This window comes from Sceloporus occidentalis, unplaced genomic scaffold (genome assembly GCF_023333645.1).
Source record: "Sceloporus occidentalis isolate IW3139 unplaced genomic scaffold, rSceOcc1.0.p SCAF_3, whole genome shotgun sequence".
Lineage (NCBI taxonomy): Eukaryota > Metazoa > Chordata > Lepidosauria > Squamata > Phrynosomatidae > Sceloporus > Sceloporus occidentalis.
Window position 1 is genome coordinate 56,925,265 of NW_028316983.1, and position 27,294 is coordinate 56,952,558.

The 27,294-nt window shown below is 38.8% G+C and overlaps 1 protein-coding gene across 1 annotated transcript in view; it reads right to left on the reverse strand.

Moving 5' to 3' along the window:
- Window positions 1–220: 220 nt before the first annotated feature.
- The window catches only part of CDK18 (cyclin dependent kinase 18), a 116,368-nt gene continuing 89,294 nt past the window's right edge, over window positions 221–27,294 (reverse strand). Inside the window, exons 3-16 of the mRNA XM_089514509.1 lie at window positions 21,753–21,892; window positions 19,788–19,913; window positions 16,380–16,436; window positions 15,647–15,761; window positions 15,366–15,460; window positions 14,113–14,175; window positions 13,677–13,800; window positions 12,962–13,082; window positions 12,329–12,426; window positions 10,855–10,960; window positions 10,427–10,469; window positions 5,388–5,478; window positions 3,929–4,006; window positions 221–1,701 (exon numbers count right to left, since the gene is read on the reverse strand). Coding sequence (XP_089370635.1) covers window positions 1,667–1,701; window positions 3,929–4,006; window positions 5,388–5,478; window positions 10,427–10,469; window positions 10,855–10,960; window positions 12,329–12,426; window positions 12,962–13,082; window positions 13,677–13,800; window positions 14,113–14,175; window positions 15,366–15,460; window positions 15,647–15,761; window positions 16,380–16,436; window positions 19,788–19,913; window positions 21,753–21,892 — 1,292 coding nt within the window. The 3' untranslated portion in view covers window positions 221–1,666. The remainder of the gene's footprint in view (window positions 1,702–3,928; window positions 4,007–5,387; window positions 5,479–10,426; window positions 10,470–10,854; window positions 10,961–12,328; window positions 12,427–12,961; window positions 13,083–13,676; window positions 13,801–14,112; window positions 14,176–15,365; window positions 15,461–15,646; window positions 15,762–16,379; window positions 16,437–19,787; window positions 19,914–21,752; window positions 21,893–27,294) is intronic.

A 27,294-nucleotide genomic window follows, 5' to 3' on the forward strand; every position in this document is an offset into this window, starting at 1 on the left:
AATAGCTGCACAGTGACTTTTTCTTGGTAATGTTCGAAGCTGTCCCGATTGAAGCACCCAAAATTTCTGATTCAACATTTGCCTGGCAGTTAGTGACAAATGGAATAAAAACAGATGAACAGAACTAAAAGAAAAGTGACCAAACCTGATTCCTTAAAATATCTATATCTATATCTATATCTATATCTATATCTATATCTATATCTATATCTATCTCACTTTCCAAAAATGACCGTTTGAGACACTGCTTGACTAGGCGGAATAATAAAAAAAAAATTAAAATACACAAATTATTTTTATTTGCTATCTACCTACTTAACTATCTAACTTTTCAACACCTTGCTTTTCTGAAAGCCTAAGAGCTCACTTAATTTTTATTGATGTCATTGGTTTTCTATCCTAGGCACATTTACCTGAGAATAAGCCCTATTAACATAATGATGCTTACTTCTGAGTAAACATGGATAGGTTTACTCTGTGTATGTGTGAGTGAGAGAGACACAGACAGTGAGAGAGGGATAATCAGTAAGTGCATGCATATTCAGGGTTTTCTGAATATTATTAAATGTTTTTCCATAGTATTATAGGGAAGAAATGAAAGGACAGTCGCATCTTTGCACCAGACACAAAGGGAGAATTCACTACAAGACTATGGTATTTCAGATGGAAGAAAGGCTTGAGCTTTCACCTTTCACCAGGATTTCATAAACATTCAAGTAGTTTCTGTAGTTCTTGAATTACTAGGATGTGAATTATCTTTTGTAGAGAAAGTGCATCTATTTGTTTAGTGGGAGATTTTTGTTGAATGATTCTTGGAAAGAGATTCTAAGAAGTACTGGGTATAAATCCAATGAATACTTGATGCAGATCATGGTCTGCAGTCTGAAACCTACCTGTGAGAAAGCCTAAACCTGGAGTTCCTTGTATAGCAGCATGAGTTCAGAAAACAAACATTAGGAGTGTCAAGAAAATCCAGCAAAAGGCCTCCCCACTCTATCCACTTTCCTAAATGCTTATACCTTCAGAACTGAGATTCATTCTTGACAAACAGAGCAGAGGAAACTCAGAGAACAGATGCCTTTTTGGCCCTTAATTAAAACATAAAGTTTCCTTTTCAGTTCAAAGGCAGAAAACCCAGCATAAGAGTGGATCAAAGAGGTTTCCTGCTGTTAATATCATGCCCATCATGTCTGCATGTTGTCCTAGGAGTCATCTCATGATGGGGAAAACAAACAAAGGAATTCAGCACATCTGTCATGGCAGGACATCTAAGAAGCAAAGCAGGTCTTGATTTTGCAGTGAAATCCTTGATTGCTGCCTCCATTTTACTTCCTTCTAAAGCAGTGGCTAGCACATGTCCATGTTGCAGGACCACACTTCTGGTAGTTGATTGCTTGATGAAGATCCTTGCCCAGCTGGAGTATACTGATTACCATATGAAGAAAAGGAGGCTGGACTAAGCACCAGGTCATTTCTGATTTAGAACTCATTAAAGATGTGAAATTCTGCAAAGGAGCCATACAGTGACCTCAGACTGGGAAGCAGATCCTGTACTGTGTGTACCAGCCTTCATCATTGTGCGGATAAGCTCCAGGGGCTCTTTATGGTCCTTTCCCTCTCAGTGCTTTTGATTTTCCCAATGATACACTGAACAAGCAAACTGAGTTTAAAATATGCTTTGTCTCCGGTTTTTTCCTCGAGCTGGGGGTAAAAAAGAAGAAATATTAGGAAAGTTTTTGAAAGGTCTGACAATTATGGGTTCAAATCTGTTGTCTCAAGGAGTAAACAAAAAAAAGGAGCTTTCAAAGGAGCAATTCCTACCATGAAACAAGAAAGTTATCCAAAGCACAGGAAGACAAGACAGCCTCATCTGGGAAAAATCAGTGTATCATTTTTCCTGACGAGTCTGTATTCCATTCATTCAGTTATATCCAAGGTCCTATCATAACAGCAGGTAACTTTCAAGACCTATACCATTACTAGCAGTTAAAGCAAAGAAGCTGGCTTTCTTGGAAACATTTCTCCTGAGTTTCTGCACATGGATGTGCAGTCCAAAGTAATTAGCTACATTTTGCACTGTGATATGCAAGGGCATCTTTGTTCATAATGATAGAGGTGTGAGATGGAGGTTCTCACAGTTATCTATATTAAGAGGAAGATGAATGGTCAAGGTATTAATCTTGGTGCTATTGTTAAGGGGTGCTATCCAGTACATCATTTCTTCCCTATATCAAAAGTATTTATGGTTTGGAGCTTGCAGGGGTATATTCTACAAGAAGTGGGTGCTTCAGACTGTCTAGTTACCCATTAAAATTCTTGGAAATGTAAGCACTTACAATCATAATTATCTGAGTTCACCTTTGTGTGATGGCTAAAATCTTGCTAATTCTAGGTTAATGTATTAGGTAGCAGTTGGTAGGTGGGAACTGTGGTCTTTTAAATACTATGGTAGCATAGATAGAACTAACCAAGACAAAGCTCAAATCTAACATTTTGTCTATTATACAGATAGTTAAAAGGATCACAAAAGGCTTAATGAACCATGAAAATTCTGAAGATCCTGGCAGTGTATCTCTTGAAGCTACCCTGAATAAATAGCCTGAAAGACAGCAGGATTTGGAATGTTTCAATAGCTCAGTAAATCTACTGTGCTTTCAACTGGCATCAGGTGACACTACTCATTTTTAAGGCTTCCAATAGTTCTAATGTATCACTCACTAACATACCCATTTTTGAAAGCAAGAAACCCAATGGTTTTTTATGAACATGAGGAATGAAATCTGGAGCCATAGTAATATAGGACAAACAAAAGAAAATAATTCTCAATTTTCATTAACAATTCTGTTTACCTCTCGCTTTCCCTGGCTAAATTGTGCAATTCCTTTGCTTTTGCAGGAGTCCATGAATAGGCTTTAAACTGATTTGTACACAAGAAAGGAGGGATCTAGTTGATAACTCAGGGAGGGAACTAGTTGATCTTTTTTCAGCCTCTAAAAGGTTTGTACTCCTTTAAATAAAACAGACGGTAGACAGACAGTGGCTTTGGGCATGATAAGCTAGGTAACTATACTAAAGTTTTTGGCCAAGAGGCAGCTGCTGTAGGTTGTACTGCACTAGGGACCAATAATATATACAAGAGCATTACTTTTTTAAAAAGACATTTAACCAACAGAACTAAGGAAGCTGAATAGAGCTTGTAGATCAGAGCTCAAGAATCTGAACTAAGCTTGTAGATCAACACTAGGCTTGTTGTGTACTTGAGAATTGTGCACACTGCAGCAAAATGTTCTTAATTGGTGGTGGTACATGGGATGTACATGGGATAGGCCTGACAGGATAAATAAGCATGGCTGATTTTTAAAAAGAAAACTGAGAAAGTCAAAGGGATACATTGGAAGAACAACTAGCCTGCTAAAGTCCTAAATGTCAGAATTACCTTTGTTTCTTTTTCTGCCAGTCCCACCAGTGAATGGGTAATTGCCCCAGGCAACCATGAGACTGCCTTGTAATGCACTTAATTGTTTTTAAACATATTGGTATTTGTTCTATTTGCATTTGGCCTTTCCCCTAATGAGCTCAAATTGGTGTTATTTTCTTTGCCAATTTAGCCTCACAACAACCTTGAGAGGTCATTCAGTCTGATAAACAGTGGCTGGTCTAGATCACTCAGTGTGTTTCATCAAGATCCTAGTCCAGTACTCTAACTACTACACCACACTCGCTCTGAACATAATTAGATGGCAGCAAACCTGGTTTTTGCGTATACTTCAAATTCATTTTTAGAACAGCACTGGTGACACCATATCTGAATGGCAATAAACCACTACTATGCTATTGGGGGACTTAGAATGCCACAATGCCCTAGAAAGCAATGCATAGCTTCAAGGCTATTCATTACACTAATCTATGAAAGAAACAGGGTACCTACCTGAGTGGTGGAAGCTTGAACCTCTGTAACCTGGGTCCTTTTGAAGCTGTATTTCCTTGAGAGAAAAGATGGAGGCAGCTGGAGGAAAGGAGGTAGGGAGACAGAGAGAAGGAGAGCAGGACCAAGAATGAATGGAACGTTATACATCAGGTACTTGAGAGTGAAGTGTAATTTCAATTGAGTTTCAACCGAAGGTCCAAGTGTGGCCTGCATTTCTCCCATAGGTCCCAGGATAAATTCACAAATAAGTGTCATAAGATCAGTTGCACTAGCATGATGACACTTCTGAGTTGATGCTCACATGAACACTCAGCCAGCAAGAATCTCTCCTTCCTCTTCTGTTTCAAAAACTTAAACATGTCCTGCTATTTGAATTCTACTTTCCCCCAATTTTATATAGTTTTCTCTTTCAAGGCTATGTTCTCTGCCTCCTAGCATTAGAATCCATATCTCCTCCAAAAGGGGAAAGAAACATCCTAAGAACATTGAAATACAGAGATCACCACCCCCTCCATCCAGAAGAACTCCCCCTGACCTTTTCTGGCACTTTTGGCATTTACTTGCATCAATAAGTGGTTTGTGAGAGCAACAGGAGAGGATCTTACCAAGATCAACAAATGCAACTGCTATTCAGTTTTTGAACAGATCATACTCCTTTCTAATGAAAATTCTCCTCCCCCTGTGCTATTCTCTGCATGGCTCAGGATGCTTCCAGCAAACGTTTTTATTGTGCAATTGCCCTGCTTCAAACCTAGGATTTCATGAGGGATCAAGATGGTAGGGATCAAGAGGGTTCATTTGTAACCCTCATGTTTCTTTCCATCACTACTTCTGCCTCTTTCCTAACCACCAAAATCTATCTGGAAGGGAAAGATGGAATAATTGTAATAGGAGTCACCTATCTGGAAACAGCCATGGATTCATGGCTAGAAAGCCAAAATTAGATATTTCTTTGAATCCAGTAATTGAGGCATACAGATGATAATCTACCTTCCTTTGGACAGTGGTCATGTGAGTTAAGTCAAGTCAGTGGGCTACAGGTGGCTCCAGAACCCTAATTTTGCAGCCTCCCAAACCCTTAGCAGTTTTCCTACAGCTTGTGACCCACCCCAGTTTCTGGCACAATTTTCAGGATATTTTGTGCATTAAAATTACCCCAAACTGCACACAGATGAGGTATTTTGCCTCTCCCCAGATCCTCAACTTTTTTGGCTATTTTTTTTGAGCTGGGGAGCAGGGAGAGAGGTGAAAATTGGTGCAGTTGCACACTCCTGATCTACACACATTGGTGTTTCCATTGCTGACAATAAACAGAATTTGGGTGCATAAGCTTTTCTCATTTCTGTGGTCCAAAAAAGGGAAACCCTGGCTGCATGTTTTGAGAAAAATGTCAGTAGAGTGAGGAGAAGGCAGACAAATTAAGCTGGCCTGTGTGGTCATGCTCCAGTTGGTCACTTACTCTCAGGAAGGAGGTGCACTCGTTCACCGAGGGCCATGAAGTACGGGTGTCTCAAAGCTGCTTCAGCAGAAATGCGTTGTTTGGCTTCATACTACAAAAAGAAAGAGAAGATGTTCATTCAACTAAAATGTGTAGGGGGATGTAAATATTGTAGATTTAAATACTGTTCAGATGCTGGCTTTGGTCTAAGGACACATCTGCATAAAAGTTTTCCAAACTCCTAGTTTAATGTATAATTAGAGAGCAAGGAGCATTATCCTAACACAGGGAGAGTTTTGTAGTGGGTTTCATGTATCTTTTCCCTACTTAGATTTTGGACACCTGTTATGATACCACAATTCTCCTAATTTTCTGTGTACTTCAGGGTGGATGCTGTGTGACATGTGCGGCTATTCTGATGCAACAAACCCATGACCCTTCAAATCTTATCATGTAGTTGCAGCCTGTGTGTTCTATACTTGCTGCCCAGACTGCATAGAGTTATTTTCTATGTGGGAGTCAGGCTATAAAATACAGGTGTCAGGCTGTAAAACACTTGCCTCTCTGTTTTACTGAATGTTACATTTAATTGTTATACACGCCTCTGTGCGCATAGACACAGAACATAATCCAGTAGCAAAGAAGGAAATACTGAAAACAAATACATTTGGGCAAGTCCACCTCTTTTAATCAACCCTACTATGCTAGGTTGCTCTTGGCTACAGCTACTGACTGTTTTAGCCAGTTACAACAAGGCATGGGGTGGTTTATTGAAACCTGTCTTAAACAGATATGCCTCTGTTTTTAACTAGCCATGATTTGTTAAAAAGCCACAAACTCCAAACAAGTCACAATCTGAACATATAGTTTGTTGTTGGCTTGTCCTTGTTGTGACATTCAAACCTGCAGCTGTGGAAATGGTCATAGAAACTGTGGAAAATACAAATGGGGAAGAAAGGGCAAGATCAGTTTAGTTGTTTGGTCTGTAGTTGTGGCTTAAGCTAGTGCTACTCAAAATGATGGACCAGAACCAGGCCATGAGTCATCAGCTGCTGGTCTGCAATGATTTTTTAGGAAAGAAAGAAACAACTGTAGCCAATGGACACAAATATAGTACTGGTCTCTAACTCATTAAGAGAAAAAAAAGTTTGCTTCCTGCATCAGAAAGCCTAAGAAACACTGGCTTAAGAAATGAATCATGGTTAATACAAGCCATGCCTTCTTCCCGATTGGATGCAAATATGCCCATTACTTTACAATGCAATCTTGTTTACTTGGAAGTAAGTCCAACTTTATTTAGTATGTTTGCACCAAGGTAAATATGGATTAGATTGTAAGCTTACATTCCTTGAGGGAGACACGTCATCATCATTGTGTAGTTAGAGCTGTCACTATGTGTACATACAGCGCAAACAGAACAAATATGCTTTTATGGTTTATGTGATTATGGAAAGAATAAGCTTTGAAGCCAGTAACAGATACAGGGCGTGGGATGAAAAGTGCTCCTTGTCTTCCAAAGACAAACCTTCCACCTCATCTTCTGACTTAGCACGAGAAATACAACTAAAATTTTGCAGTTTTAGGTTTGGCTTAGCCAGAATGGGTGAGGCAAAAGGGAGCAAAACAATGTCTCCTAGAAAAGGAAGAACAGGAGCAAAAGAATCTTGGCAGCAGAGAGCAGCCAACCACCAGAAACATCAACAATTCTCTTGAGTTCAATTGATTTTGATTTAGGAGACTTATTAAGATCAAAGATCAGACTGAAATAGAGGAGCCATTGTGTTAGTTTCTCACCATGTGGCAAAGCATTTAGTGGTTCCTTGTTCAAATCCTTCTTCTATGAAGTTTATGTATTAATTTCCATTTTGGCAATTCCTACCTCACTGAAATTTTATGTTACACGTCATGATGTTTCCACAGGTTAGATCTTTGAGCTCCTGATTAAAGTCTAGGTGCAAGTTTAAGTAGCCTTTGGAAAGGTGAGCTTGGTACTTCATTCCTTAACTTGTGGACAGGCAGCTTTACTGTTGAATAGCCCATGATGGTGATGGTGGCAGTGATGACAAAGGGATCCAGGCCATACATCCACTCTTATGAATCCTAATGTCTTAAATACGCAGCTTCTGCCTCCGAAGTCCATGTGGTGAGGTTAGTATAATTAAGCACATGGGTCCAGGGAGGCTGGCCTGGCTTCCCAATCAGCACCACTGCCTGACTACCCCGCCTCAGATGCCACAAGCAGGTAATCTCCCTTCCTAACCTCTGGAAGCAGTAACAGCTCAGTAGCAATGCTAAACTGGATGGTGCATCTGAATTTGCCACTCCTACTGCCTCATGTCCTGAAGGCACCAGATCCTGTCTGATCTTGGAAGTTAAGCATGGTTAGCTCTGGTTAGTACTTGAATGAGAGACCAACAACTACCAAGTGCTGCAGGCTATATGTCAGAGGAAAGGTGATGAATGATGTTCCTGCAGTGGTAGATTATGCCCTGAACATTTGAACACTGTATTTTACAAAGTAAATAAAACCAATTGGTAATGTTTACAATTTTGTTCCAATTCAAGTTTTTTTTTTTTTAAACTAAGGGCACTAATGTGTGTTTTGTCCAAGATAGAAAAGAGATCCTTAGATAGTTGCCAGACTTTGGAAACAGGCCAGTGGTTCTTTGTCCCAGTATGAATTTCTAGATTTAATTTGAAAACCAATACAACTGCTAGTAATTCAGTCTGCAATGTCTATCTTGAGATCATGTTTAACAAATCCTTGCAAGGCCACAATATCTGATCAAATTTATGGATTTTCCTGTTTCTCTGTCTTCTTAATTTGTTTGGACCAGCTAGTCTGATATGGATTTCTGGAGAAATGAAAAACTCGCACAATTCTGAGGTATTTTGGATGGCGCTAACCAAGGTTTTGCTCAAGTGTGGATGCTCCCATTTTCCTCCTTCCCCTCATGGACCAAAACAGCTATCTTTGTTATTATTTACTTTTTCTGAGACACAATTGCGGCTACATCACAGCTCAACAAATATATGGGAACATCTCATATGACTGCCAAAGGGTATGATTAAGAAGTGATTGGCAGTTAATTCTGCAAGCGTCTCTCCAGCCCTTATTAACGTTGTCAGAATCCTCTCAAAGTATGTGTAGTTCTCAGCAAACAAAGTTAGGTAGTTCTCTAGGTTGCTAATGATGTCAGTCAAAATATTTCAAAAGTAATTTAAACATGTTGAAGCAGGATATGCCTTCTTCTACGTTTTTTTTTTTTAAGTTGATGAGACCTGGAGCGGTGATCAATTTTTAGGTATCTGCAGTTCTCCCTATGAGTCTTGCAATTCTCCCAACAGCATCCTTCTCTTCCCAGTCCTTTAAATCCATGCTAGATACAGGAAACAGACACTAATAACAAAAGTCTAGAAAGTTTTTCCTTGTCAGTGCTTGGACTGCAGGAGATTTGGGGAGTTGCACTCCACAAGGTAACATTTCCATGGTCAGCCCCTTTGTAACTGCTGATTGCAAGTTTCCACTAACTCTCCAGAGATTCTATTAGGCTTTACTCACCCTTAGATCTTAGTTAGGAACCAGTTTCATAAAAAGTATCAATATTCTAACATTTTTTTTTCTTTCAGGTAGCTAATTTTTAAGTATCTTGACTTTTAGGTCACAGTAGCAATAGTGGTATCAAAGTAGTTAGGTCAATGGTTAATTAAGTCTTACAGTACCAAATTGTGAATGCTTACTTCAGGCTTTGGCAGTTCCATGTATAAAGTTGTTCAAATGGTTGCCACATTATTCATAGTTGTGCTTTTAATTTTTGCTATAGTAAGCCAGCTCAAACTGCCAATAAATGTACTGTATTAAATAAAAACACATTTTGGATGAATTGACAAAATTATTGTTTACACTAGCAAACCTGAGAAACTGATGGTTTGACCTGCCACCTCAGTCAACTCTTTATGGTGCATCAGTGGAGTATGGACAAGGAAAGTGAAAGGAAAATACATCTTGTCCATCTTAACATAATTTCAAAATAATTTCCAATTGGCAAGGGTGGTGAACTTGTTGTCCGTCAGTAGTTGTTAGAATAAAAAAATTCTGTCATCCCTGACTGCTAAGAATAAAGGGAGTTTGGAGTTCAACATTACCTGGAAATTTTCAGTCTCTGTCATTGGCATCATCTCCTTTGACATTTACCTCTGAACAATACATTAATAGCTACAAGTCATGATGCCTCTGAACAACAGATGCTAGGGATGATATTGCATTCATATTCTACTTATGGGTTTCCCAAGGTCATCAGGCTAGAAAGTGTGGGAACAGTTTGCTAGGGCCCTTTTAAACAATTACATTATTATACTTTTACTTGAATTGCATGACAACGTCTTATGGAATCCTGGGGTTTGTAGTTTGATGAGGCACTACAGCTCTCTAGAAAGAAAATCTAAATATTGAGCCCTGAGCCCTGGTGGCGCAGTGGTTAAATGCCTGTACTGCAGCCATTCACTTGAAACCACAAGGTTGCGAGTTCAAGACCAGCAAAAGGGCCCAAGCTCGACTCAGGCTTGCATCCTTCCGAGGTCGCTAAAATGAGTACCCAGACTGTTGGGGGCAAATTAGCTTACTTGCTAATTAGCTTACTTGCTGTTCACCGCTATGATCTTTGGAATAGCGGTATATAAATAAAACAAATTATTTATTATTATTATTACTTCCTAAACTACAAAGCCCCAAGATTCCACAAGCAGTTAAAGTGGAATCACAGAACTAAACAGGTCCCTGGATTGCATTGGATTGCATTGGCTTTGTGTCTAATTCTGCAGGGAGGGCACTTCTGTTCTTGAGAACAAAAGCAGGCACTAAGAGAGCTCTATAAAAACATCAAGATCAGAACAGGTATAGAAAGGATACTAAAAGGAGCAATAGAATGCCACTTGACTGGATACCCTTGGATACAAGTTCTTTGCAAGCATATTTCCAGTTAGCACTGGAACATCTGGGCATCCAAGCCCTCCCTCTTAAGTAGATAGCAGACAACTAAGGGTACTCATGTTATACATACCAGGAGGAGATTCATCAATAGGTCGATCCCTTCTGTATCCAATCTGCAAAATAAGAAATGTGTTTTATGTATTTGTGAGATTCTGCAAGGAGCTGGATATTAACAGGAACAGCATACTTGGGCATCTCAGGTCTCCTGAGCTTCCCCACTAGAAGAAATATATGTTAATTATTTAGAAAATAGTTGTCCACTTAGGCAACAGAGGTCCTTCTTGGAACAGTGGCAACACAACAGCCATAAAAATGTAGCTTCAGAACACTAACACCACCTAGTGGCAATCCCAGAAAGACTGATATCAGTTATAATCATTTATTTTTGTCTGCCTGTTTCTGTACAGTAGGACTGAAGCTTGCTGCCCCTCCTCATATTCTCCAGCAAAAACCCATTATAAAAAGAGCTTGTTCTCCCTTGTAGGACTGATGTCTCACCTTGGCACATGATTTATCAAGGGCTGGGCACGATGCTGTGTAAAATTATATGTTCTGAATTCCTCATTGGATGTGATGCCAGGCCAGGTTTCTTCCGCAGGAGTGCCTATGGGTAGGGGGGAAAGGATTGGAGGGATCAACCAAGGCTAAACATTTTTATTGGAAAAACCTGTGGCAAGGTTCAAAATGGAAACAAAAGTCTCTTTGGGATTTAGAATTCTAAAAATCCCAGGCTCAGCTAGGAACATACAAAGTTAGGAATTCACCGACCCATCAAGCTCCACTAGCACTGAAATCCAATTGCTAGGTCCAACTAGATTTATTTACTGAATCCATCTTCACAAGTGGAAACCTATCATTCAGCAGTTGATTCAATGGATCTATTCTAGTTGGGATTAGCAACTGGATTCAAACCCAAGTTTCTATTTCTGTTGTTACAAAAGCTGAGAAAAGTATTTTTCTAAGCTCCATTTTATATTGCAGAGAGATGTTTGGAAGCACACTGGCTATATGGCTATTTAAAAGACTGATAAACAAAGCAGAGCACTGGAATATTAGAACACATAAAGATGCCTTACCATATAATTGGCTCATTTGGGCCAGTGCTGTCTAGCCTGAGCAGCAGCTGCTCTGGACTTTTTCAATCCTGCTGCTTCAGAGTACTTAAATCAGAGGTATCATGGACTGACTGTGAGCTGTTATGGTAGGGCATGCTCTACTATACTGAGGGTATGTAGCTTCCATGACTCACTTGCTGCTTCACTATATATCAGGATTAGGGGACCTGTAGTCCTTTCACTATTACTCAAATCCTATTCTCTTCATCCTGGCAAGAGGTGATATATGATGGGACCATAGTTTTCTGTGGGTTTTTTGGAGTATGTGGCCACATTCTGGAAGAATTTATTCACCTGCATCTGTGGCTGGCACCCTCTGAAGACATGATGGGACTAATTTTTCATCCAACTCTGGAGGATCAAAGGTTACTCCCACCCTTGCCATTAAACTCTGCATCCCTTGCTGTTACTATTTTACTTATACTCAACTCTCCATGTTCTTGCCCCCACCAACTCCCTTTTTCTGTGTCTTCTCTTCCACAAAATCCTTGGAGAATAAATAATAATAATAATAATAATAATAATAATAATTCTATCTTCCCGCCTCTCCCCATGGATCGAAGCGGGATCACAACAAGGTTAAAATCACAAAGTTAAAATTACAAGAACATTAAAAGTCCAATTTTTTTGACAACCCAAATCTTGGCTGCAGACTTAACTGCAGAATTGCAAACATTTAGTGAAGTCAGTCTGAGTTGTCCTGATGTTGGTTTCTTCAGAAGTGCCCCATATATTATGTTACCTCACCTGCCAAAGAAAACCAGTAGTTTTCATATTTAGCATATTTAATGCTACAGTTTTCTGTAACTTCCTCTATTTCAGCCTGCACCAAGAAATAGAGAATGGAGAGAACTCACCCAACATCTTGAATATTAAATGTAGTTCCTCTTTCACAGTAGATCCTGGGAACATGGGACGTCCTGTGATCATTTCATAGTGTATGCAACCCACACCCCTAAAAGAATAAGTATTTATGAGACATTAATGGGGTTCAAACATATATAAAGCAATCAGGTCCTGCATGGCCTCTTATCCTGCCTTTCTCTCATTGCTTCAGACTCTTCCGAGAAAATAGGACAGCTACATTGATTTCTCATTACTGGTCCACAATATCTAAAGTTAACACAAAAGACAGGAATGGCCTCATGCCATTATCTTTTTCCTTACAGAAGAACACATCAGTGAAATGAAAAAGAGGAATCCTCCTCTGTCTTGTACATCACAGGATGGGAATGTGTTACCTCTCATCAGTCCATCCAACATGACCAATTGTCAAAGAAGATGGAAGTCGCAGCCCAGCAAAATCTTGAATGCCACCATGTTTCTCATCCCTACTCTATGGCATCAGCTGTTATTCAGCCTATATGATTTTTTTGGTCTGGATCCTGGAAACAAATTTGACTACGAGCTACTGCAGTTGTCTTTTAACAGAGGGGTAAAATCAGTGGGGTGAACTACTGTACCCACCCAAGCGTAGGTGCTCAACTCACCACATGTCGATGGGAGTGGAGTACTCTGTAGATCCCAGAAGAACATCAGGAGGCCGATACCACAAAGTGACCACTTCATTGGAAAATGTTTTTGTAGGGACAGACTTGGCTCTGGCTAGACCTGAGGGTGGAAGTGATGTCACAGTTATAGCCAATATCAGGTTTACATCTATATCTAGGCAAACTATGATAGCATCCATCATTCTGAAAACTGTTCCTACTTAAACTGATATCCTAAGCAGAGAGATAATATATTGGTCATATTATTGGACTGCAACTTGGAAGATCCATGTTATAGTCCCCCTTAAGCCATGAAAATGACTTGGATGACTTTAAGCCAGTCACTCTCGATCCTAGCTGACTAGAGAAAAAGTGAACAAAATGCATACAAAAATAACATCACGATGCTTTGGACTGTGGTGCACATCATAGCTGTAAGTGATCTTTCTGGTTGATTGTCAGTTACTGGGTGATAAAAATGGTACTGAAAATCGATCTGTCTGCCTGTCTGATGTATATCTTTTCCCAAAATGGGATTCAAGGTAGAAGATGCAGATCCCAGCTTGGGGGGGGGGGGCAGCAGTGGTAACCCCCAAATATATTTGACCACACTTCCTTGATTTTGGAACAAAGAAGGAATTAAACTGCACCCCTTCATATTCTTTACCAAATCAAAGCCACCCTGGAGTTATGCCTGCTTCAATACTTAACTTACCAAAGTCGGCGAGTTTCAGTTCACCTTTCCCATTAATAAGCAAATTTTGTGGCTTCAGATCCCTGTGTAGGATCTTAAGCTGGTGGCAATAGGACAACCCACGAAGCAACTGGAACATGAAAATCTTGGAGCAGCAGAAAAGAAGAGGATGGAGGGAATAGTAAGATTAAAGGTATAACCTTTTAGAAAATACAGCTCTTCTAAAATAGAGAAGGGAATCACACTGCCCTCCTGTTCTTGTTGGACTACAGCTCCCAGGGATCTTCACTATTAGCTATTCTGGCTATAGCTGGTGGGACCGAAAGACCAACAGCATCTGGAGGACCATATGATTTCCACCACATGCTGTAGAAGGGCACGGTGCACCCTCTTAACACAGACCCTCAGAATAATTTTACAAGGCAGAAAGCCAATGCAAAAAATTGCATTTACTCACCTTCACATTGTGCATGCTCATCAGATTTCCACAGTTATCCAGGTACTGCTTCAGGTCACCATCCTGCAAAAATAAGCATGTCTTGAGATGCCTAGGTTACCTTGAAGAACGAGGCACTCCTCATTGTTTGCCAGTAAAAAATGCAAGTCAAATTATAATTCATGGCACTTCAGAGGCATAGAATATGACTGTGGTGAAATGCTTTCTCCAGCTCAAATCAGTTCTACAATACACATTTCACATCCATAAATCCTTTCAAACTGTGTGTTTCATTTCTTAAGGAATACATAGTTATGATAGAGGCTGCATCTACACTACAGAAATAATGCAGTTTGACGACGCTTTAACTGCCATGGCTCAATGCTATGGGATTCTGGAATTTGTAGTTTGTTGTGGCACCAGAACTCTCTGACAGGGAAGGATACCTCACCAAACTATAAAGCCCAGAATTCCATAGCATTGAACTTTGGCAGTTAAAGTGGTGTCAAACTGCATTATTTCTGCAGATGTAGCCTCAGTTGTTGCAGGGAACAGTTAATTTTTCCACTAGCTAATGCAGCTACTGCAGAGTCAATATTTAATCTTTTCACTAGGGGAGCAACTGCAGAAAAGTAACATGTTTCCAGTAATGAAACCACATTTTATACTGTTGGGAAAAGGTAATTCTCTCATATCTGCATCCAACCACACACCATTTCCATTGCTATTAAGGTGAAATTTACCTGGGAGAAAATCATACCAAACACAATGCCATCTATCTCTCAGTAAACATGCAGAGAACCAGCATGGCATAGTGTTTTGAGTACTGGACCAGGACAATGGAGACTAGGGTTCGAATCTCAGCTCAGCCATGAAAACCCACTGGATGACCTCGGACAAGTCACACTCTCTCATCCTCAGAGGATGGCAATGGCAAATCCCCTCTGAAGAAACTTGCCAAGAAAACCTCATGGTAGGTTTGCTGTAGGGTCGCCATAACTCGGAAACAACTTGAAGGCACACAACAGTAAAGTAAACATGCACCAAACTGTGCATGCCACCTGGAGCTTAGGTGAGCAACTACTGTGGGCTGACACAACTTTTGCAACATTTGAATGAATAACATTTATTTTATAGATACTGACAACCAGCAGTTAAGGTGGAAAACCTCAAACCTCAATTCAGTACTAATCTCAACCACTGTAAAAGTGCAGACAAGCCTGGAACTGTTGGGCCAACCAGTTTCTCTATAAGAAAGAAGGCTGGAGACTCACCAGATACTCAAAAACAAGAGTGAGGGAGCATTTTGTGTGGATGATGTCATGGAGGGTCACAATATTTGCGTGCTTCAGATTCTTCAGTAAAGAAACTGACAAGGTAAAGAGATTAGCAGCATTAGTTGTGTGGATCTGAGGGTGTATGTGTCATGTGCTGGAAAATCCAAATTGGGTTTCCAATCCTATAGTAATGGAAACAGAACTCCCTGATGTTTCCATGGATCTTCCATATTTGTCAGGGAGTGCAGGGGGAGAGCAGCCAAAACTCTACTTCTTACCTTCTCGTATAGCTGTGCAAGGGGCTCCTTCTTCATGTTCCAACCGGATCTCCTTCAGAGCAACCAGGTTCTTGGTGAGCTTACTGCGCCCTTTAAAGACAGTGGCATAGGTGCCCTGTGAAGGAGGCAAGGCAAATAAGCAGCTCACAAATACATTACATCCCACCCTCTACTACTTTATTATTTAGGATAGCATTCAAATATAGCATTATTCTGGGTTTGTTGAAACAGATTAAAACTCTACACAATTATTTTAAAATTATGCCATTGCACTATCTTCATCCAAACAAAATCCACAGAAGGACTTGATTCAATTTAAAATTGCATCTTTTCAAGCTTGACAAAATAGTTGGGTTATTTGGGGGGTGCGGGTGAGAAGAGCCATGCAGTAGTAAAGTGTTGAACTGATGTCAACAGGTTATTCTAAATGATTTGCATGAAATTATATAAAATCATTTTTTTAAAAAAAAGTCTATTCTGGAATCACACTACCAGGACACTGAACAGTCTTAACATTTCTTACCCACACAAATAAACCTCAAGGACTTACCTAATCCAATTCATAATAAAAAAGTGCTTTAACAAAAAGTCTGTAAAAGTCTTAGAACACCACACCCTAATAATGGCTCCCAAAATGGATGATGACAGCTAAAATTTATTTAAAAAGGCCAAAAATAATATATTAATGTATACAGTTTTAGGGTTGTAGGATGATTGTAGTTCACATTCTTACCTCCCCCAGCTTCTCCAGTTTAACATAGGTTTCCATCTTCCCAAATCCAATGTCTGACTGCCAAGAAGAACAAAGAGGAATCAGTAGAAAAGATCCTACACTCTTCCTTAAGAAACGTACATTGCAATCCAATGTATGACTACTGAAAAATAAGTCCCAGTGCACTCAATAAGACTTGCTTCTATAGAGATGTGTACAAGTCTGCGGCCTTACTGATAATCCACATTATATAAAAGGGCTCTGGCTTCTAACAAATGTAGTGGTAAATAAAAGCAACATGGGCCCTTGAACTCACAGCTAAATGTACTGGACTCTGGGAAACAAAGCACATTCACCAGGGAATCAAAACATTGAAGAACCTGTGGGATTTTTTTTTCCTGTCCATAGTGCACAGATGTAGAATATTAATCGAAACAGATTTCTTCACTTAGAGTGTGTTGCAGCAAATAACACTTTCAACTGCTTTTAGTTCTAACATTTCTCCATCTGTCTGTCATACTTCTTAGTTCAAACACCAGTTTAATCTTCTGAGGCTCTTCCCTGTACTTCCGTAATGTCTTGGATCCTGGCTCACAGCTGACCCAGTTGACCCAGGGATCAAGGTAATTAAGCTAATCTTCCACTTCTTCAACCAGTATGTTTGACCTCTGAAAAAATAGGCAGATATCTCTAGATTCCAGATTCAAAGAACTCTATTCTCACTTAATATATTAGTGCTTAACAATCCATATTTTAAATGTTGTCCCCCTTGGGCTACGAATGAGCTTAGGCACCTGCGCCTAACAAACACATATAGCATTTACAAACATGAATGGATCACAGAATTAATCCATTTATGGTGATAAGAGGATTTCAAGGAGTAAGTATTAAGGTTGCTAAGGTCACATATTGTATTATAAGCATATCAATTATTTAACACTAGGTGGTGGTAAAGAGTCTTGAGAGAAAAACAGCAACAAGATTTAAGAATTATTTCATTTTCAAGCTATTGGAAAATGATTTTGCATGGCAGCCTGGGAAAGAGAAAAAAATGGAACATGATTTTTCACCTGCAAGGAAGAGAACAGACTGAGAACAAATGTATGAAAAGGTCTTTGTTTTTGTTTGTCTTCATGTTGTTTCAAATTACGGCACCCCTAGAGCAAACCTATCATAGGGTTTTCTTGACAACTTTCTACAAAGAGGTTTGCCATTCCTCTGAGGATGAGAGTGTGTGACTTGCCAGTGGATTTCCATGGCGGAGCCAGGATGTGAACCCTGGTTTCCCAGTGTCCTAGTCCAACAATCAAACCAGTACACCATACTGGCCCTATCAAAAGGTCTTAGGTCCAAACTATCTGAAAGGCCATATCACATTATATAACCTTGCCCAATTTTTAATATATTTGGGGGAGAGTTTTTTCTTTATCTCACCATCATCACAGTAACGTTTGGTAAGGACTCAGGATAGAAGCTTCGGTGGGAGGCTCGGAACAGACGTACTGGCTCCTAATATGTAATGTATTTTAACATGCTTTTAACTTTTCTAAATTAATATTTTTAAATGGATTGTTATTTAATGCTTTTTAATTTTTGTATAACAAATTATTTTAACTATTTTTTTAAACATACAGTGTAAGCCATTTTGGCTCCCATGTGAGAGGAAAGTAGGTTATAAAACAAGCAAGCAAGCAAGCAAAGAAAGGTACAACATCTAAACTAGGGATGGAAAGATTTAAAATATTTGGAAAATGATAAAAAATTGAGTTTCTCAAGTGTCAGGGCATGCTGATGAGGAGACACCAGGACTGATGAAAATCTGTGATGTTTGGGACTTACTCTGCACAAAATTCACAGATTTTTTTTGCACAGGAAACAGCATTTTCTACACAGGACATAGCACCTTTGTAGAAAATGTTGTTGGCTATGCTTAAAATGGTGTTTTCTGTGTAAAAAAGCCCATTGACATGCAAATAGTGCACACAATTATGTTGGGAACTGCAAAGAGTCCTCAAAACTGTTCAGCTCTGTCAGTGAGGGGAAAATGCAGAAATTATTTATTGCTGCCTTAGAGAATAAAATTAGCGAAGAATTACATCCCTAATCTATGGCAACAAAGAAGTGAAACAGTAATCAAACTACTGTACATTTTCATTCAAGATTTTGGATAGCCTAACTAATCACAGCTCAGAATGATGAAGGGAGGCTCTAAGCAAACGTCAGCCGCTGGTGTTTGCAAGTGATCATGGTCAGGGGGTTGGGGGAAGTCATGCTACAACTTCTATACATAAGAGCTACAGAGAGAGCACAATCTTCTTAAAGCTGCTTTTAATAAATAAACATTATGTTCAGTAGAATGCACACTGTTTGAAGTGTGTTCTTAGCATTAACACTTCAAGCTCTTTTACCTACACGTATGTCTTATTATTATTATTTTTATTATTAAACTTTATTTCTAAAGCACTGTACAAAGTCGGTAAAATTAAAAAGTATATAAAAGCCTGCCCAAGGCATACATTCTAAGATAACAATAAAACAGGAATAGATAAAATTACCATAAAGAAAAGAAAAAACAAATTAAAAACATCAAATATAAAACAAATCACATCACGGAGCATGCACACAGAGGAGCACAGGTTCCCTCCCACCTCCAGCTCAGGAAAGAGCTGTACCTGAGCCCCTTTGAGAACTTAGCCAAAGTTTACTGGTCTTTAAATTCACAGGCTGTTAAGCTGAAACATACCTTTAGTACTGTACTTATTCTAGAATGTTAAAATCATAGATTCTCACTGGATCTACAGGGTCAATTTTACACAGACAATACAAAGAGGTAGCAGTAGAAGAGGAAAAAATAGAATGGAGCATCCTGGACAAGAGCATGGCTGGCTGGGGGAACACTGAACAGGAAAATAAGTGGGATTGTGAAAAACCCATTGTGCCTATTTTGACATTAGATTTTTTGTAAAAATGTCAAAAAGGGACTAGTGATCCAAAGGAGACTTAACATGACTGGACATCCCACAAAGGTAATGGTACTACATTCCTGAGTTTAAAGAGGACATACATTTTAAATTTATGAGCTTATTAATATTTATTGGACAGCTGGTTCAACTTCGTATATTTTATTCAAGACACCGAAAAAGTAGCACAGGTAAATGGGAAGCCCTTAAGAGATAATGTTTCTCTCTTTTTCCACCAGCTCTTGTTAGAAAAAATAATGTCCATTTTCTGGACATTACAGTTATAAAATAAATTAGAATTACTGAACAGCAGACACTTCCAATATAGTGTCAGGAGTAGTTTTTCTTCCCTGGTTTAGGTGACTTGTGCATGACAATTCTCATGCAATGATATGTACAAGTGTATAGAGTAAGCCATGGGTTTCAAAGAGTTATATTTTCTTGACACCTTCCAAAGAGTAGAACTCACAAGTGATGCCCGACGAGACATCCTGCTAAGAGGCTTGGAAATTTCTGGACTTTCCATCTCTAGCTTCTGGAGGAACTCTGGGGGCAGGCGAATATCCATGGGCAGAGAGAGGCGCTTGCTGACATCCTGTGGAAAAGAGTAACACAGGGTCACTTTCTATTTATGATGGCCAGATGCAAAAGAGAATGGGACTCCTGTACCTGAAAAAATGTACAAAAGAGGAAATAACCTTGGCACGAAATACACCAAATGGATTTCTCTCCTCTATCCAGTTATTAAAGGAGTAGGTGTCCTGTCCTCTTTTGTATCTTGACAGTCTGCTCTTAAACCTCCAAAAGTGTTAGCTAAAGATATTCAGCAGTCACAGTTCAAATGTCATATGCATCCTATGTGATCTTATTTACTTTGTAAGATAGTCCTACTTTTGGTGCTCCAAAATTATAAATTGAATGATGGGGTCCTTCTAACCATAGGGGAGAAAGAAGTAATATAATTAAAGGCACGTGCATCATTGTATTTATTTATTTTGATTTTCCAAACTATTATTCAGTTCAATTGAAAGCAGAGACAAGAGAGCTCAGTTTTGGTTCTGGCAAATGAAATGTTATGTGGATGCCTTAAAAATGTATTCAAGTATTTTATATGTCTTAATCTCTCCATAAGTAGTGTTGGGATTAATTTTTGTTTGGGGTCAGTGGTTATGGTCTCTAAGTCCCCTAGGCCAAACAGTTAATGGCTTTCAGCAGGGGAGAACATGGCATTCTGTAACTTTTAAAAACACTATTTTGTCTATAAGTACGATACAAGCCCTGCACTGGAAAATGAGATAGGATTTTAACATTAAGTCCACCATCTCCAAAGGTCACCTGCCTCTATTGGCACAAACTTATTACTAGGGTAACTGCAATTTCCATATGTTTATGAGCATCCTTGAAGCAGCCATTCATGCAGCTGTTCCAAATCCACTTTTTATCAGAATAATCTCTGTTATTTAGTGAAACTTCTAACTAAATCAATCTAATCTGAGATACAGCATTAAAATATGAAAACTTTGTTCAAGATCTTTTCTGGGATGAAAAACATGCCAGAGGCATGTGAAACAATAAGATAGCAATACATTTTGGCTAATTCTTTCCTGAGTTAAACAGAACATTATTTCTTGAAGACAGATTTCTAGTTGATTTTTAATCCAGTAAAATAAAATAAAATAAAGGCAGAAGTCTGCACTGGAAAAGCAGGTAGTTTTTTTTAAAATGTTAAACCAGTGGTTTCTAGACCTCCAGATGTTTTGGAGCTCAGCTTCCACAGTTCCTTACTGTTGGCCAAGCTGGCTTGGGCTTCTGGAAACTGAAGCCCAAAACATCTGGAGGGCCAAAGTGTGGGAAGTAATGTGTTAAACCAGGGGTAGGCAACCTGCGGCCCGCGGGCCGGATGCGGCCCAGCGAGGCCTTGGGACCGGCCCCAGCCTGGTCCTGCCACCGATTGCCGCCGGGGCCTTTGGGAGGCAATTGTCTATAGAAGCCTCAGAAACATGCATTTATATTAACATTTTTTAAAAAATCAGCAATTTTTTTCACGTGTCCTCCATTTTTTAAAAAAAGTGTCTTCCATTTGAAAATTTTGTCCTTCATTTGTCCTGGTTTATTTATATATTTAATTTTTTTAATTTAATTTAATTTTTTAAAAAATTATTTAATTATTTATTTTTTGGCTTCGGCCCCCCAGTTGTCTGAGGGACAGCAACCTGGCCCCCGGCTCAAAAAGATTGTGTTAAACCCTCTGCAACCTTTTTAAAAAGGTAAAGTGCTGTTCCTGGAGACTTTCAGGAGAGGTCATTCATCCTTTTTGGAGCAAGAAAAAGGGCAGTCTGGGGAGAGAGGCATTGAGGGTCATAAATACAACTGGGAGCCACCCTTGATTATACCATCCAATACAGACCCCCTACAGTTTACAGCTGCAGATTACCTCCATAGAAAATCGCCGCTGATTGCCATTTCGGTAATGCACTGCCATTGGGGACTGGCCTTCCAAAGGTGAAACAGAACTGGTCTGTGTCCTGATATCCCTGTTCAGATGACCCAGATGCAGATGTCCTTGTGCAATATCTGATTAAAAAAAAGAAGAGCTGATAGCAACTGTTCAGATGACTGTACAGACTGGCAATAATAATCAGAGACACAGGTGAGTTTAACAAGAAGCAGCCATTTCTTCATTTAACCCATAATCTGCAGACATAACGTGCAAACCAAAGCACTTGTTCCACTCAAAACCTTCCAGGACTGCAAACCAGAACTCATTTCTATGCAAAGCTTTCTTGTTTTTTTAAATGGCCTCTTACCTTTGACCTCCAATCACTAAGAGAGAAGAGCAGAAGAAACTTTAGGAGTCAAATGGGGAAACCCTGGAAACCAGTTTAGGCTTGAGAGCTGGAAATTCCCTTTCCCTGCTGTAGTGTCTACTGAAGTACATTTGCTAGAGAAAGGTTGCAATATGACACAAAATGAAAATACACCCCTCTATGTGAGTAGGGATTCTGAATAAACATGAACAGAGACAGGCTGTAACTTCTTTAATTATTAATCTATATTATCCTGAACACTTTAGACTATTAATATATTTTTGGCTTAGTACTGTAAATAATTTAGAAACTTGAGGACAACGGGAAATAGTTTAACTGAGAAGGTGGATTTTTTTTGTTAGACATGTTGATGTTGCAATGGGCAGCTACATGCCCATCTGTTTTTATCTAGTGACATTTCTCTTAGTTTCTCAGTACCACTCAGGAGGCTACCCCAAGGATGACACCCATTATCCAAACAATGTTGAGGGTCATTCACTAATACTATGAAAACATAGAAAAAACAAGCATATACCTTGTACAGCAATAGATGTATATCTTTTATGCAAAGGTACCTCTCATCTGCACAGGAAAAAGACTGAGAGGTGATATGATAGTAATCTTTAAATATTTGAAGTGATGTTATGTAAAGGATGGAGCAAACGTGTTTTCTGCTACTCCAGAGACCAGGACATAAACCAATGGATTCAAATTACAAGAAAAAACATTCCACCTAAGCATTAGGAAGAATTTCCTTGATGGTAAGACCTGTTCAACAGTGGAATAGACTCTCCCAGAAAGTATCGGACTTTATTTTTTTAAGAGGTCTTTAAACACAGGATTGGATGAGCTGGTCCTTACGCTCCCTTTCAGCTCTATGAATCTACAATTCTATGCTTTCCCTAATAAATATACCTAATTAGGAAGGAATGGTTATGGAATTAATTCCTCAAGGAAGGAGGTGATCATAACCAACATAATATTTGGGAAATGGTCTAACTCAGGAGTGGGAATTGCCTACTCTAGATGTTGCTGCACTGAGACTCTCTGCGTTTCTCCCCATTGGCTTTAATAAGTAGGGCTGCTGGGAGCTACAGTCCAGCAACATCTGGAGAGTTCCATTTTGCCCACCCCAGTCTAGATAATACCCATGATGTTCTTTCCTGGCTTATAACAACGGGATGTGACATTTTGCTCGAGCTATTAAGACATACATACCAAAGGTCCCCAAGCCTACCTGAGGGCCACAGCCATAAATGACAGGTGTCAAATGAGCATTTCAGGGTGTACAAACAATACATTTTACCTTTAACCTGTTGAGCTGGTTGTGCCATTCTGAGAAATGATAATTTAAGAAGTTTAAGTGATCCCTTTTTCATGAGATTACAGCTTTGGAGTGTTATTGAGCAACAAATGGAAAATGAAATCTGAGCAAAGCCAGCTCACAAGCCTTCTGTGTATGCCTACGTCTCTCCGGTCCATGGCTTTATGTTCTGCCATTAAACCTGATAGGGCTGCAATTAGTGACTGGTTGCTAGGAGTCTTTGGAGCAGGAAGACCCAGACAGATGTACAGCAAAACACTCCACAAGTGCAGCGTAGGTCACCCGTGTACCTATGAAATAAACTTCTGAGAATATGCAGGGGGAATATTTCCTGGAGAAACCTGCACACAAATAAACTGTTTGCCAATTATCAGCTTTCTGAAAAGAGCCATGCCATTTAATGTTAACTAAATTTTAATTCCAAGACCTGTGCCCAATGGATCTATATGGCAGAAACTGGACCTTATTATAAAAAAACACAAAAGATGAGTACAGAGGCACAAAACACAATGACTGAATTTGGCAGTGTGAACTCACTGCATAAGCCAGTTGCTGGGAGACACAATGTTGTTCTTCTTGGGGGGAAAAGACTGTCAGGAAACAAAGGTAGGCCATTTCTAAGTAAAATGTGAAATACAATTAGAAACCAGTGTGGCAGAATAATATAATGTGATTATGGCTGCCACCATCCAGGAGAGAGCCAGCATGGTGTAGTGGTGTCAGTGCTGGGTTCCCCACTGAGCCATGAAACCCACTGGGTGACCTTGGGCAAGTCACACTCTCTCAGCCTCAGAGGATGGCAATGGCAAACCCCCTCTGAAGAAATCTGCCAAGAAACCCATGATAGAATCTCTATTAGGATCGTCTTAGGATTGCCATAAATTGGACAGGACTTGAAGCAATTACAGCAACTACAATAGTTAAATATAAGACTTCCAGGTGTAAAACATCTTCAATGTCTTACTCTCTGCAATATTAAACATTTGAGCACTGCCCTCATTTCACCCCTCCCATTATTATTTTTCAGAAAAAGGAAGAAGTTGTCCTAAGGTGGTCTGTACTTGGGAAAATTGTACTGCTCTTCCATTTCTGTCAAAAGTACAGTTGACCCTCCATCTTCATGAATTCAACCATCCATGGCTGAAAATATTAAAAATATATAAATTCCAAAAAGCAAACTTCTATTTAGCCATTTTATATATGGGACATGGTTTTACTATATCAATGTATTTCATGGGATTTGAGCATCCAGGGATTTTGGTATCCAAGGAGTGTCCTGGAACCAAACCCCGGTGCCCATTGTATCAGATTTTTTGGGTTCACAAAAGAAACATAAGAAACTAGGGTAAAATGGAGAAAAGCAATGATCTAAAGAAATCATTTTAGACTAGAAAAAGGAGACATTTGTGAGATCTTTTGAAATAGGTTAGCACAAATATTACTATTTTAAAAAAAGAAAAGAAAAAAGACAAGAGCAAAGGAATCCTTGCTTTTAACATTACTAGTAATTTACAGTCAAATATCAATAGGAAGAGAAAAGGGGAATGTTCTATATAACAAACCTACATGCTAGATCCCCAGTCTTCCTGCCTTGAGTGGTAGCTCTAATCCAAAATACATTTACCCGAGAATAAGTGCTTTTAAACACTGACTACCAAGCAAACACGTATGGAAGGGCACTACCAAAGTACAGTAAGATATAGGGGCAGAGAGGCAGTATGGTGTAGTGGTTTGAGCACTGGACAAGGATTCTGGAAACCAGGGTTCAAACCACTGCTCAGCCATGGAAACCCCCTTGGTAGCCTTGGGCAAGTCACTCTCTCTTAGCCTCAGAGGAGAGAATGGGAGACACAGTCCAACAATTACCACCAATATAGGTATATATTGAGAGATTCTCAATTACGAGATACATTACATGTAGGCCAGCAATTGAAACAATTGTACCAACTATACCACTGATGATCTGGTGCTGAGTCCTGTCTGTCTCTCTCAGCCTTCTACCTCACAAGGTTGTTGTGAGGACAGATGAATTTGGAGAGTACACAGGATGTAAAATAAAATAGAAACAAATAAGCAATTCTAACAAAAAATGTGAAAAATGAAGGGGAGTTATGGTTACAAGAAAAAACAGAAGTTAAAATAAATAAAATAATAAAGTACTTAGGTATATGGCTAACAAAAAAAAAACCCAATGAGTTATTCAAAAATAATTATACAAAACTTTGGACTAAAATTAAAAAAAAATTAATGAATTGGAAAAACCTTCAATTATCATGTTTAGGCAGGATTGTGGTGATCAAAATGTCCATACTTCAAAAAAATCTTTTTTTCTGTTCCAAATGATCCCCATTAAAAATTCAAATAAACCATTTAAAATTTGGAGAAAAGACCTATCACGCTTTATATGGCAAAACAAAAGACCAAGGATTAGACCTAAGTTGCTCCAAGATGCTCGGGAGAGAGGTGGTCTGACTCTCCCGAACTTAGAGTTGTATGCTGATGCATATAGTCTTATATGGATAAGAGATTGGATGAATTTAGAAGACAGAAGATTATTAGAATTAGAAGGAGAAGGACTAAGTTTTGGTTTTCATGCATACTTGGGTGTATGACAAGGAAAAAGCTAATCAAATAACTAACAATCACTGTGTGAGGAGAAATCTACTGAGAGTGTGGAACAAATATAAAAGGAATATTATTCAGAAACTCACTATGTGGTTATTACCCCATGAAGCCATTTATAGGAAAGAAATGATTAGGCAGGAATAATGATTTAAATATAATGAATCGACTAAGAAAATTATGGGTAAAATTAAAATAAAATCACAAGTAGAATTGGAACAACTAGGGTTTGATATGGGATGGTTCACTTATAGATGGATCTATGAAAGAACCATGAAGGACCTAAAAGAATTTGGAGACAAAGAAAGTAAGACAGAGCTGGAAAAGGTATTAATTAATGAGAATGAGAAATTAATTGGGAAACCCTATAAGAAATGATTAGAAATGGAAATGGAAGACGAAGTTGTTAAAGATACTATGGTTAAATGGGCTAGATATTTGGGCTGTAATATACAATTAGATCATTGGGAACATATTTGGACGAGAGGATTGAAATACACAGCATCTCAAAATATAAAGGAAAATTGGTATAAAATGTTTTATCACTGGTATCTAACTCTGGAGAGATTAGCTACAATCTATAAAAATAAAAACAACAAATGTTGGAAATGTGGGGAGATAGCAGGAACATTTATACACTGCTGCTGGAATTGCAAAAAAATTTTAAAAATTGGAAACAAATCAGAGAATTAATTTGTGAAATATTACACATCAAATTAGAATTAAAACCAGAATGCTTCCTGAAATGGAAATAAAACATGGAAAGCAAATGTTCTATATGACAGCAATGGCAAGAATCTTAATAGCACAAAAATGGAAAACAAAAGATATTCTGAAGAAATAGGACTGATTAATGAAACTAATGCAAATAATAGAAACGGATAAGCTGACCCAAATTCTAAAGAACAAATCTTTGGATATTCCTTCGGAAAAAATCAAAGAAGAATGGCATCTAGTGTTTGAATATATGAGGAAGCAATGGGGGGGGGGGGGGGAGATATTTCTCTGAGGAGAGAAGTATTTGAAATATCTAATTTGATAGAACAACGGAAATGATTTGTAGATAAAATAATGCAAATATATGCTGAAGAAGCACAGCATTCGCAAGGGAGAGAAATGAATTTTTGTACAGCGAAAAATGTATGCGATGAGTAATAGTGGGCAATTTTGATAGAAGAAATAAATAAATAGATAAATAAATAAATAAACAAATAAGAGAAACT